A 13,079-nucleotide genomic window follows, 5' to 3' on the forward strand; every position below is an offset into this window, starting at 1 on the left:
CTGAATTGAAACAGTCATAATCATACCATTCAAGGATTAGGCTACTAATCATTTGCACAAATTAACAGTTGCACTATTTGCCTTAAAAGTAAGCAGAAGATAATGTTACTCTGGAAATTTACCATGAAGATCAATGTACTACAACGCTAGAATATGATGTATAACAATAAGGTGAAATCACTGCTAAGTGAACAGAAAAGGCTCCAAGATGAATACATCCTGGCTGTTAGCCTGGTCAGAAGCAGACCAGCTGTACAGAATAATCTCCATGATAACTTAGGTTCCTCTGCTTTTGTGAAACTGAGTCAAGGCTAAATTGAGCCAGGATAACTGGGAAACTCTGGCTTAATACGCTGTTTAGTATTTGTGAAATAGCCCTCTGGTTCTCTCTGTAGTTGAGGTAAATAAACAAAATCACTATTTGATCATTTACTGTATTTCAAGTCATCTGATCAACATCCTCAATTCATTAGTTTATATTAATCATTAACCAGAAAAAGCAGGATTTCACTAGTTTAACCCTTGTGTTGTCTTCCCGTCAACCTTTTTTTTTTACGCCTTTTTTTCAGTTTGTTTTTGCTTTTTCCCCAACATTTTAAATTGTTACATTTTTCTTCTACACATTTTCAGTGCTTATTTTTACATCCCATATTTTCTGATATAAAACAAAAATTGAAAATGGGTCAATTTGACCCGAAGTCAACACAAGGGCTATACATGAAAGTCTCACTTGAAATGAGATATGGTGGCAGTAGCTCAGACCATAAGAAAAAAAAACTGAATTTCCCCTCTGGGAATCAATAAAATATTTGAATTATATTCACAAATATTAGCGAAGTTTGACAGCAGACTTCACAGATGATAACAGGAGGTTTAGATACCTGACAGCAGCATGTAGTCTTGATAAATATCAGCAGCAGGAACTCTCGGCTTACATTGTTTGACTGCTTCAGATATGGCCCTGTACGATTAGGAGATGAGGGGGAAATATTTTAGAATTTTCAAAATTGCCTGAAATTTAATTTCTTGTCAGAAAAAAAAAGGACAGTGACCTGATGTGTCCTGGAGTGGTGCCGCAACAGCCTCCCACAATATTCACTAGTCCATCCATAGCAAACTCCTGCAGACAAAGATGCAACTAAATATTAGCTGCAGCAATGAGGCAGCCAGGATCAGCTTGACTTACTTGGCACACATTTTTAATTTTGAATTCAACTTTTATTAAAGCTTTAGTGCGTTTTTTTGTTGTTGTTTTTTTACATTAATGAACGTCCGTCACAAGCCATTGCCAAATGCTACAAAGCTAATTAAGACTATCAGCTCCACACAACTCTCTCTGGGTTTCTCAGTATGACTATGTTCAGAAGATTGTGGCGTCCGGTGACTTTCGCACCCAGAAACTCAAGTGAAGATAATGACTTCTTCTGAAGAGTCAATCATATTTTTTTAATTCTCCGTGTCCTCTTTGGCTACTAGCAACTCTGTGGAGGAGGGGTGGGGGTGGTGTGCGATCATGTGAGGCTTGTATCATGTGGACGCGCCGACAGTGTCGTCATTACTTAGAATTTCTCACAGGGGCGACAGAAACTACGTACTATAGCTTTAAACCAGGATGATCTTGAGAGAGTTCTGGGTAAAACTGAAACTGAGAACACATGCTTAGATTTATATTTGACAGTGATTTTTGTAAAATGGATGTCTAGTGTTACAGGAGTACTGAACAGGGATTGTTCCCGACACTATATGACCGATTTAACTGTTCATCTGAGTGATGACCGACCAACCACAAAACAATCGTGATCAGATTCTTTCATAACAGTCACCTATGTTGATGTATATCTTAACATCAAACATCAATACTAAAAAATTGAAATAAATAATTGGAATAGAGTAGAACCTTTAAATTGAAGGCTGTTACTTCTGGGGTTTCATCATACCCTCCGAATGTGTTGGGAAGACCTAACAGAAAGAAGATAAGAAACAGAGCTCATGTAATCATTACATCATCCTGGGTGGTCTGACACATGATGCAACAAAAATAAGGCCACAGGTCAGCATGTGCGCCAGCTGATTAAAAGAACAGCAGAATCATTTCCAGTGAGTTAACCTCATGCACTAATCCAAAACTAACCTTACCTGCAATAAATCCAATCTGTGTCACTGGTCACTTCTGTGACTGTAGTATGTGTTTGTGGGGTTTGTTACAATTGTTACAAGTACCTTATTCATTTTTATTTATAAGTTTGAATCTGTATTATATAGAAATATGAAGTAAACTATGCCACTGATTTGGAGAGGATTGTGTACTGTATCAAGGTCAGGGCACATTTGTATGAAGTCTACTGTAGAGTGTGCCAATGGAATTATTATTATTATTATTATTATTATTATTATTATTATTATTATTATTATAATAATAATAGACGTCCACAGTGTAACTAATTACTTGATCTACTTGAAAGATTATATAATTCAATAGCCTTCTTTTGTCTTTTAATTCAATTTTATTTGTCATGGAAAAAAATGATTTCTTCAAAAGCTTTAAACACTTTTTGTTTTTCTTCTGGCACTTGAATTAAAGCTTTAGTGCCTAACTTTTTGATATTAATGAACGTCTGTTACATTCAAGCCATTACCACATGAGTTGCTACAAAGGTAATTAAGACTATCAGCTCCACACAACTCTCTCTGGATTTCTCAGTAGGACTATGTTCAGAAGATTGGGGCGTCCGGTGACTTTCGCGCGCAGAAACTTAAGTGAAGTTAATGACCGCTTCTGAAGAGTCCATCATGTTTTTTTAATCCAATCCAACTTTATTTGTCAGCACATTTAACCCTTGTGTTGTCCTTCGGGTCCCAGTGACCTGAAGGACAACACAAGGATGATGTACTTCCGTTTACTTTGTTGAGAATTGCTCTCTAAACCCTGTTTCTTGTAAAGTAAGTAAGTAAAGTTTATTTCTAGAACACATTTAAACAGTTTAAGATGACCAAAATGCTGTACAAACAAGAACTAAGGTGCTGTATTAACCCTTGTTTAGAGAGCAATTCTCAACAAAGTAAACAGAAGTACATAATCCTTGTGTTGTCCTTCGGGTCACTGGGACCCGAAGGACAACACAAGGGTTAAAACAACCAGGTTGACCAAAGTGCTGGACATTGACATGATTTCGGACAGATTATAAACACACAAAAAAGAACATTTAAAACAAGTAAACTAGAAATGAAAATGAAGAATACAACTCTCAATCAGGTTTAAAGGCCGATGAATAAAAGTCAGTTTTAAGGCATTATTTAAAAATGTGAAGGTTGGGGGCCAATCTGACATGCAGAGGCAATTCATTCCACAGCCTTGGGGCCCAGACTGAGAATGCTCGATCTCCCCTATTTTTGAGCCACGTTCTTGGGACAACAAGGAGTAGCTGGTCAGCAGACCTTAACAACCTCAGAGGAGCGTGCGGCTTCAGTAGTTCAGCGATATAAGCTGGGGCTTGACCATAAATAGCTTTAAAAATGAACAACAAAATCTTAAAATGTATTCTGAAGCAAACAGGTAGCCAATGAAGGGAGGCAAGAACAGGTGTACTGTGATCTCGTTTACGAGTTCTGGTAAGGAATCGAACGGCAGCATTTTGAACCATTTGTAATGTGGAGAGGTAGGCCTGGCTAACACCTACATATAAAGCATTACAGTAATCCAGGCGAGTTGTGATAAAAGCATGTATAACCCTCTCAAAATCAGTGAAAGATAAAAATGGCTTCAGTTTGGTAAGCAGCCTGAGTTGAAAGAAACTAGTTTTTACAACAGAATTTATCTAATCCTCCTTGGCTACTAGCAACTGCATCGAGGAGGAGTAGGGGGTGCGTGATCACGGAAGGCTTGTATCATGCGGGACTCACCAACAGTGTTGTTGTCATTACTTATAATTCCTCATGGGGGAGACAGAAGGTACGCACTATAGCAAAAAATGTCATCCAACCCACAGCAACTGGAGCTCTGATTGGTCAGCTGTTAAGCTCTGACATGATCCCCGCCAATATATTAAATCTAAGGCAAATTTTATCAGATGTGTTCATGTTGCAAGTTGTAGGTTTTGTATGTTGTTAAAAAATAAAAAACAAAAATTCACATAATTTTATCAATAACAAAAAAGCATAATTTTAATTACCATGTAATTACAAATTTGAATGGCCTTTTAAAAACATGACAATAACAATAAGTCTGAAAAGTTTAGTTATGGGGTCTGGCACTATCAAGACTCCATACATTCTGTTCACCTGCTGTAATTAGTCATTCTAATAAACTCTTTAAGAAGGGGAGCCCAAACCTTTACAACTGTATATTTGGATTTAGGCATTTTTCAGGCCTGCACTGTGTTGAATATACCTGTATGTAGTTGTTTAGACTGAGTGAGGGTTACCTGCGTTGGGATAACAGATAATGAAAGCTGTGGTGCTTTTTCCTATGGCCTCAATGAACGGCCTCATCTCTGTCGCCCCCAAGGCACAGTTCAGACCAATGCTGCAACATAGAGAGGGACAAAACCAGTGAGAAACTGGAGATCAGACTTCAGTTCAGGCTAATAGTGCGTTCCATTTGCATCGGAACTCAGACCCCGGAGCGGGGAATGACGTCACACCCGAGTTGAATGCATTCCATTTACAAGTCGGATTTTTCATTGTGGGGTTAGCTCTAGCCTAGTCTTGCATTGCCAGACCTTCCTCTACAGCGCTGCGGAGGAGGGTCTGGCTAGTCCACACAGCATTCCGGGATGGGAGAAAAACGTGCTCTGCTTTATTGCCATTTCTTTAAACCAATCACAATTGTCTTGGGGGGCGGTGCTAAGAGCCGGACGGAGCCCTGTTGCCTCTACAAAATAGTCTCAGGAAGGAGCTAGTTTTGGTGGAACATGTGTACGTTCAAAAGTTGTTTTAGTCGTGCAACAGAAAACTCAGATTGGACAGATAGTCTAGCTAGCTGTCTGGATTTACCCTGCAGAGATCTGAGGAGCAGTTAACCACAGTCCTTTAGAAATCCACCGGAGTTTAGAACGCCAACACAAAGACAGAGGAAGGGGACGGACATCTGGCTGAAAGAGGGACATTCGGCGGAATTTCCGGCGGTACCGGAGCAATCGCGGAAGCGGAATGTTGTGGATATAGACTAGCTCTAGCCAGGTAAGCCATCGTTGGCAATACCAGTTTACAACAACGCATTACGCTGGTACTGTGAGGTTGTCTAACTTCCCAACTCGGAAATCCGAGTTCAGGGGGCCCGTTTCCGATTTTGACCTCGGAAATTCTTACCTCAAGAGTAAAAAAGGAACGCACTATAATACACTTCAGAGAGGGAGTAGTGTAAAAGAGTTAGAATATTGTCAGAACTCAACAGAACATTTTGACACCATTTTGTATATTGTAAGCGTAGTTATGTGTGATGTACAGTAACTCACCATAGAGGGTTCATGTGGGATACACTCAGTACAAAGGCTTCTCCTGTCTGACCAGACAGAGTACGTCCACTCCGGTCAACAATGGTCCCTGAGATCTATAAGGTGAATGGGACAAGATGGCAAGAGGAGCATTTAAAGAAGTCAACTAATCCCCACAGAATACATTCATCATTAGTCACATACAGCAATGTACAGACGTACAAATATAGGTGTCCTTTCGTAGCCCTTTTCAAACAGCAGGTCGATGGCAAACAAGGCAGCCTGTAGAGGGAAACATACAGAGGTAGAGATATCAACAGAAACTTTAAGTTTGATTTATAATGCCCACAGAAAATTCTCTTGTCCTAATTGGCCAGCAGGTGTCCATTTAAAAATGTATGTCACAGGCCACTTCAAACAGAGTTCCCATCAAAGGTGTAACCATCTGTGTAAATCAGACAGACAGACAGACAGACAGACAGACAGACAGACAGACAGACAGACAGACAGACAGACAGACAGACAGACAGACAGACAGAGACATACATACATGAGTAGCAATGAATAAAGACATTTAGTAAATGCCTAAAACATTTCTTGTCTAACATAGAGTATAAGTACACAACAGATTTTTTTTTTCAGTGCCACAAGGTACTGAACACCATGAATGTTTGTAATATCCTGCCGTTATTATAATAAAAAACTAACACAATGTTCTTGGACAATTCTACCGCGCAAAGCCAAAATGCACTAAGTACATATTTAGTCAAAACTTTTTTTAGACCAGAATCTGACCTGATGGCATTTATTTTGCTATATGCATTTTATAGGCCATAGAAATCACAGCTAACAACCAAACCAAGGGGTAAACTGCACAGCTGGAGCAGGAGAGCCACATCCAGATGAAGCTAGCTGGTGATAACCACAGCTAACCTTGACTGAAGCCACTTTCACTTACTTTTCCTGCCGAGCTGTTTCCTGTAACTGAAATATATGAGTTTTGATAAATTAATATTTTCGTAATTTAGTCTGTTATCCCTAAACCAGCAGGTAAATCCAATAATGTAGAATAAAAACCTGCTAAAAGTAGGGATAGACCGATTATCAGCCCTGGCTGATTATCGGGCTGTTTTTCTGGCAGTTTGCAGATTATATTTATCAGCGTTTTATTTGCCTGATAACTGATAAAGTTAATTTATTAAAAAGTGTTCTACTTTGGCTCTGCTACAGCTCTGTGTCTGTCCCTCTGCTTCAGTTTCACTCACCACTGAGTCTGACTTAATGTCCCCCCCACAACACTATCTGACTATCTTTTACTGGGTATTATTTTGAAAGTTTCTCATTTATTAAATAATTGCTTAAAGCATTTAAACACAGTTTTGTGTTGGAGTTTGTAACATTCCAATCTTAATCTTAATTTTGAGTTAAAGATTTTCATTTTCACAGTAAATGCATCTCAGTTACAAATATCGGTTATCGATATTAATAATTGGTTGATCCCTATTAAGAAGTTCCAGTTACTGCCATCTCAGCTTTTGTCTTGAGCGTGGTTACATTACTTTTAAATTACATATTTAATGTATGTAAACGATGGAGTTTTTCCAAAAGGTCATTATCAATGATTTTGTGGTCTTAAGTCTAAAAATACATACATTACGACCTAAGATGATTATCCATCTATTACAGTATATACCCAGTCAACCTGGAAACATCCTTTCCTCTAGTAACTGTTAAGAGTGCGTTTTTCAGGACAGAATTCATCGTACAAAATAAGTCACATTATTTAGCGGACATGTTTAAACCAATGAGATGAGAGATACCTTAGCGTTGGCAGTATCAAAGATGGTTTCAACCAGAAGGAGGTCTGCTCCTCCATCTAACAAACCTCTGACCTGCTCGGTGTAGGATTCTACGAGCTCATCAAATGCTGGGGAAAGCACATACACACAAACACATTTTGGTCAACGTAATTATAAACTGTGCATTACATTGCTACGATACTCATTTGCATGTTGGGGTCATTCGATGTTTTCACAGCAGACATTTTGACTTGTCGTAGTAGTTAAAGCACAGGTGTTACAAATAACATTAACAATGGCTCAGTTCAATTCAAGTGTCCCACTAAGCCAGTGGTTCTCATACTTTTTTTCAATAATGTTCCCCTTTTGAGTTCCAAAAGTAACTGACCAGCGTGAATCATTTTTGGTAGAAAAAAAAAAAAGGCTATTTAAAGAGGAACAATACAGCGATGTCAGTGATAGATTTAGGGGTGGGCGATATATATCGTTTACGATAATATCGTCATTGTTGTGTTAACGATGTGCAAATTGAAATTATCGAGTATTTAAATTACTTAGAAAAAAACACTTCAAAACACGCATTGAAACCGATTGGAACGCTACACGTTCACTCATGTCAACAAAGATGGCGGCGCGCGATTGTGCAGCGGCTACTAGCTCTCCTGTCGGTGTATATTTATACAAGTACAGCCACACTGAACTAATCAATACAGGACCACGATACAGCACAGCCGTTACGAGAGCCTTCCAGGCGGCTCATACGTCCTTAAAGTCTGTACTCCCCAGCTTTTTTTCCAGCATGTAGATTAACGTGTTAGAGGGAAGAACACACTAGACCATGCATACTCTAACATCAAGAAAGATACAGAACTGCACCTCTCCCTCACCTGGGCCAGTCAGATCACATCCAACTACTCCTGATCCCAGCATGCATCTGTAAGATCACATCCAACTACTCCTGATCCCAGCATGCATCAGTCAGATCACATCCAACTACTCCTGATCTCAGCATAAATCCCGGTCAGAAGGACTATACAGCCAAGTAGAAGGACTATCAGAACCTGGCCTGACACTGCCCTATCCCAGCTCCAGGACTGCTTCCAATAAGGACATGGTTGTGTGAAATATGTTACAGAACACAGCCCTTTGTTTATTGTTATGATTTCATCTTGCTTGTATGCTGCACAATTTACATTACAGCAGAGGTGTACAACTGAATGTTGACTCAGAGTTCAATGTTCCTACACTAGTTCAATTAGTATTAGTATTTTGTCTTTGAATGTTTTTACTTGAATACTTACATTTTAAATAAAATAAATAAGAACAGTTTTCATTCAACATTGTGCCCATTATCATCATCAGTGATTAAGTAACTCGGACTTTTAAAAACACATTTTTAAAGGATATCATCTAATTATAGTTATCGTCAAAATCTGAAAAAATATCAAGATATTATTTTTTGTCCATATCGCCCACCCCTAGATAGATTTACTAAACAACTGCCTTGCTAATGAAAAAATGCAACAAAAACTTTTTTTTTGAAATCGACAAAACCTTGTAAAAAGACGGTAGAAAAAAGTAAGGAAGGCAAGAATAGGTCGAAAATAGTAACAAAAAAAGCAACAAAAACTTCAAAAAGGAACAAAAACTGAAAAAAACAGAAGAAAGAAGGAAGGAAGATAACACTAGATGGGCAAAGGGGACAAATAATATTTTTAAAAAAGCGACAAACTTAGAAAAAAGTGACAATATTTTTTAAGAAAGCAGGGAAAACAATTGGAAAAAAGCAACAAACTAGACACTAGAAAAGAAGAAGTAAGGAAGCAAGAATGGGTCCAAAGAAGGCGACAAAAACGTCACATTTTTGGTAGAAAAGGAAGTCTATATAAAGAGGTACAATGGTCTAGTTACTAGACTCTAGTACAACAGCCTTGTAACTGAAAAAAATTTTGCAAAAAAAACAAATCGCACGTACCGCCTGCAGTCCTCCAGAGTACCAGAGGGACACGTACCCCCATTTCAGAAACACTGCACTAAGCCATGGCAGTGTGACAGTGAGCCAGCATGAACAATACAAACTGAACTGCTGTGGTCACTTGGTGGGTCAAAGTTAAATGTTACACCTTATAATAAAGTCCTTTTCATTTTTATCATTTGTGTTTCTCCCCCTTTCCTTTAATCACTTCATGTTCCCAGGCCTCTGAATCATTCCATTACTGTACAGTGTCCAAACATGCACTGAGACAAAAAAAAGAAGTAAATTCATCTTACTAATGTTCCTGAAGTCAGGTCTCTCCACAGACGGGGATACAGACAGGGTCTTATTGGTCGGACCCACTGCACCGGCCACATAACGTTTACAGCCTGATAACACACACACAGATTACAGTTGATGTTACACAAGTAAGGAAATCCCTAAGAGTCTGGGATTGTACAGTTATCTACCGATGCTTTGCTGCTGTAATGCTAAAAATTCAGCTGACCAGTTTGTTTGGTGACATCGTCGGCTGCCTTCCTCGCCAGCTCCGCAGATGCCTTGTTGAGGCGATAAGCCTGCACAACAAATGAAAACACACAACACAAGTCTCATTTTAAAGCAAGAAAAAAAGCTGGGACTAAAATATAGTTAAGGCCGATACCACAACTGCCAATAATGTCAGATAATAAGGGTGAGAATGTGATAATGTTACTGAATCTTCAACAAATAATTACATTTTGTGTTACGTGCCAATATTAGTACGGTGACTACATCAGCTTTGCAAATTGACACTCCGTTGTGAAAATGGAGCCACAGGGAGTGCAGGGAGGATGTTGTAGTTTATGGTGGAGATAAGAGCAAGGTCACAGAACTGGGTGAAGGGCATACAGCTGCATGTAGAAATAGGGCTAAGTGAATGAGTTATCCACAGTGGTCTAGCAGCGTCAGACATCATACCATGTGTTCCAGGCCATAGTCTGCCTGGGCGACAGAGGTGCTGCTGAACGTGTTGGTCTCCACGATGTCCGCACCAGCCAGGAGGTAGTCCTAGAAACCCAGAGAGTAAATATCACGGTTACGATATTACTTGTGATAAATAAACATATCAAAGTGTTCTCAGTTCTGCAGCTTTCAGTATTCTGCTAAAAAACAACAAAGTGCTTGTTAAAATTTAAAACGAATGAAAGGAAATAATGTCCAACATGCTTTTTTGAACAAATTGAACATTAAATTGAACACACAAGAAGTCTGCGCGTGTGAATTAATATTAGAAGTTACATTTTAGAGAGCATTTTTTTTTCCTACTTCTTTCAACTAACACTGACACACAACTCTTTGAGTGTCTATCGCGATATGTCTCAGCCTTTCGCGATATGGTTATTGTGCCAACTGATATCACGATACTTTAAAAAACAATATATTGTGCAGCCCTAAGAGACATAGTCCTCACTGAGAACTGTCTACTAAGACTTGTTGATTTGGGGTTTGTTAAATGTCATTCCGGACTGCTTTGAGCAACACAATCAATATTCCATTTACTTAATTTGGACTTGGGTTGGCGTCAAAAAACTCAAGACAGATACATGTATATGTATCTCAAAACCACAACAAATAAAAATGAAATTAACTGTATGGCTGATATCACTTAGGGTAAATAAGCCAAAGTAGGGTGGGTGACCAGACCCTTTACGTTTCATCCTGGATGACGTACCTTATGTATGGAGTAAATGATATTGGGCTGTGTGATACTGAGAAGGTCGTTGTTGCCCTTCAATGAAAGAGGGTGCTCTTTAAACTCATCCCCCCTGAAATCTTTCTCTTCAAGTTTATGCTGCTGGATCATGGTTCCCATACCACCGTCCAGGACCATGATCCTTTGCTGCAGCACTGCTCGCAGCTCGGACTCTAATGGACATCTGCATCCTGGAAAGATAAGAAAAGGGACTTTGTGTTCATCAGGGATTGTACAATAAGACAAATGTTTCAAAGAAGAAAAAAAAAAAAAAAAACATACTTAAATGAAAATTACAACCTGATGAGGCACTAATTGGACTCAAACGATATTCTGTATCAAATAACTTAATCTGTCATTTTAAAGTTTCTCGATCAAAACAGAAACCTTCAGACATCATGTATTTTTTATTTAATATTCTAGCGGAGTGCTGGAGACCGTTGTTAGAATGCTACAAGTTAATGGAGCTAACAGATCATTTCTTTCCCACGCTCAAGTCACATTGTTTAATGTAATCAAACACCAATTTAATGGGTATGGTGTTATTACATTTAGCCTATTTTTTATTTATTTATTTATTTATTTATATATATATATAAAAAATGCATAGGATTTGAATCCTCACATGACCAATACTCTGTGTTACAGAACTTGGTCACTCTATAAAAGTACTGAAGTTCAGATAAGATAGAACTTGATTTATCCTGAGGGAAATTGTTCATGTGTTCATGTTGTTGTGCAGCAGTACAAAGTAAGAAAGAGTGCAAAAATAGAGTCCAAATGTAAAATACCAATAAGGTTAAATTCCAAAATATACATAGTAATGCCAAATATATCTGATAGGTTAACGGTAAGATTGTGAAGGATCATAAAAATATAAACAGATTAATGGCAAAGATCATACAAATATAAACAGGTTAACGCTATTAGTAGTAAAGTAGTAAGCAAGTAAGTCTAGTGGGTTGCATATAGATATCTGTGTAGTGGTATATAGCTATTTTCGCTCACCAACCACCCCCCTCCAAAATGCTAATTAGTTTGCAGACCTGTTCTCTAGTTACAATATGTCACGATTGTAACCAGTTACTTAACTCACATTCTGTGTTGATAAGGTAATGATAGTAGGTCTAGTATTCATCCTGGGACTTGTGTTTTATGTCATTGTAAAGCACTTTGTGATTTTAAGTGTGAAAAGCGCTTCTAAATAAATGTTACTTAGGCTACCTGGTTACTTACCTTAACACTGTGAACAGTGATAGTCACTCAGCTGGTTGTGTGCTGCTTAGTTGCCATCATACTGGTCAACATAACGTGTTATATGTTTAACTTATAATTACCTGCTCTGCCATTTAAAGTTACTAATGGGATATTATTAGTTATATGATAGCTAACTTTACACAGAAATAAACTGTCGCATCCGGTTACATGTCATACAACGTTTAGCTTGTATAACTTGTCACATACACGTGGTGTTACAACAAGTGGACAGCAGTGAGTTCAGTAAGAATGGACACAGATTGCAGAGAGAGCCTTGCAGGCTAAAAGCTAACTGTTAACGCTGGGTAAGCTAACGTTCGTATATTTACCTTCTTCTGAAGAGTATTTAATGACATTAGTCGGAGCCATCTTGTAAAGAGCCAGCCTCAAAAACAGCCCTGGAGTCCGTCTGAAGGAGACCAAGCCGCTACTCTTCCACCTTCGACCTTTGACAACCAACTAGCTAACTCTTTATTTTCCCGAGCCTCTGACTTGAGGTCCGCTTGAGGAAACATCTACACTTCCGGCCTGCGTCCTTCACAATAAAAGCTTTTCTAGAGCACTAATAATATGTAACATTTTCTCATGCATTCAACTGAGAAAAATGATTTGCCCTGTTTTAGTAAATGAATATTTATCTCAGGTAAAAAAATAAATAAAAATAAAATACAGCCTGGATAGAGGAAACAGGCGGCCAAAACTCAGTGACACAGAGATTGAAAAGTGACTGATGGTATGTCATTTGTGGTGGACATCGACATCGTTGCTTCTGGCTTTGGTTGCGCTTTAAAGGTTTAGCTGCAACAAGTCAAAGTTTAAATAATTTGAACTTTCTATGGCAAATTTTTCATGGGCACAACCCACATACTCAGCTCTGCTTC

General features: G+C 38.5%; 1 protein-coding gene across 1 annotated transcript in view; it reads right to left on the bottom strand.

The window, feature by feature from the left end:
- mtr (5-methyltetrahydrofolate-homocysteine methyltransferase) overlaps positions 1 to 12,705 on the bottom strand; it is a 67,280-nt gene extending 54,575 nt beyond the window's left edge. Inside the window, 12 exon segments of the mRNA XM_039787955.1 lie at positions 882 to 961; positions 1,053 to 1,120; positions 1,898 to 1,959; positions 4,422 to 4,522; positions 5,454 to 5,548; positions 5,655 to 5,714; positions 7,253 to 7,359; positions 9,503 to 9,595; positions 9,715 to 9,784; positions 10,167 to 10,256; positions 10,921 to 11,132; positions 12,528 to 12,705. Of these exon segments, the coding sequence (XP_039643889.1) occupies positions 882 to 961; positions 1,053 to 1,120; positions 1,898 to 1,959; positions 4,422 to 4,522; positions 5,454 to 5,548; positions 5,655 to 5,714; positions 7,253 to 7,359; positions 9,503 to 9,595; positions 9,715 to 9,784; positions 10,167 to 10,256; positions 10,921 to 11,132; positions 12,528 to 12,567 (1,078 nt within the window). The 5' untranslated portion in view covers positions 12,568 to 12,705.
- Between the last annotated feature and the right edge of the window lie 374 nt (positions 12,706 to 13,079).

The sequence above is a fragment of the Perca fluviatilis genome, chromosome 21, assembly GCF_010015445.1.
Source record: "Perca fluviatilis chromosome 21, GENO_Pfluv_1.0, whole genome shotgun sequence".
Classification (NCBI taxonomy): Eukaryota; Metazoa; Chordata; class Actinopteri; order Perciformes; family Percidae; genus Perca; species Perca fluviatilis.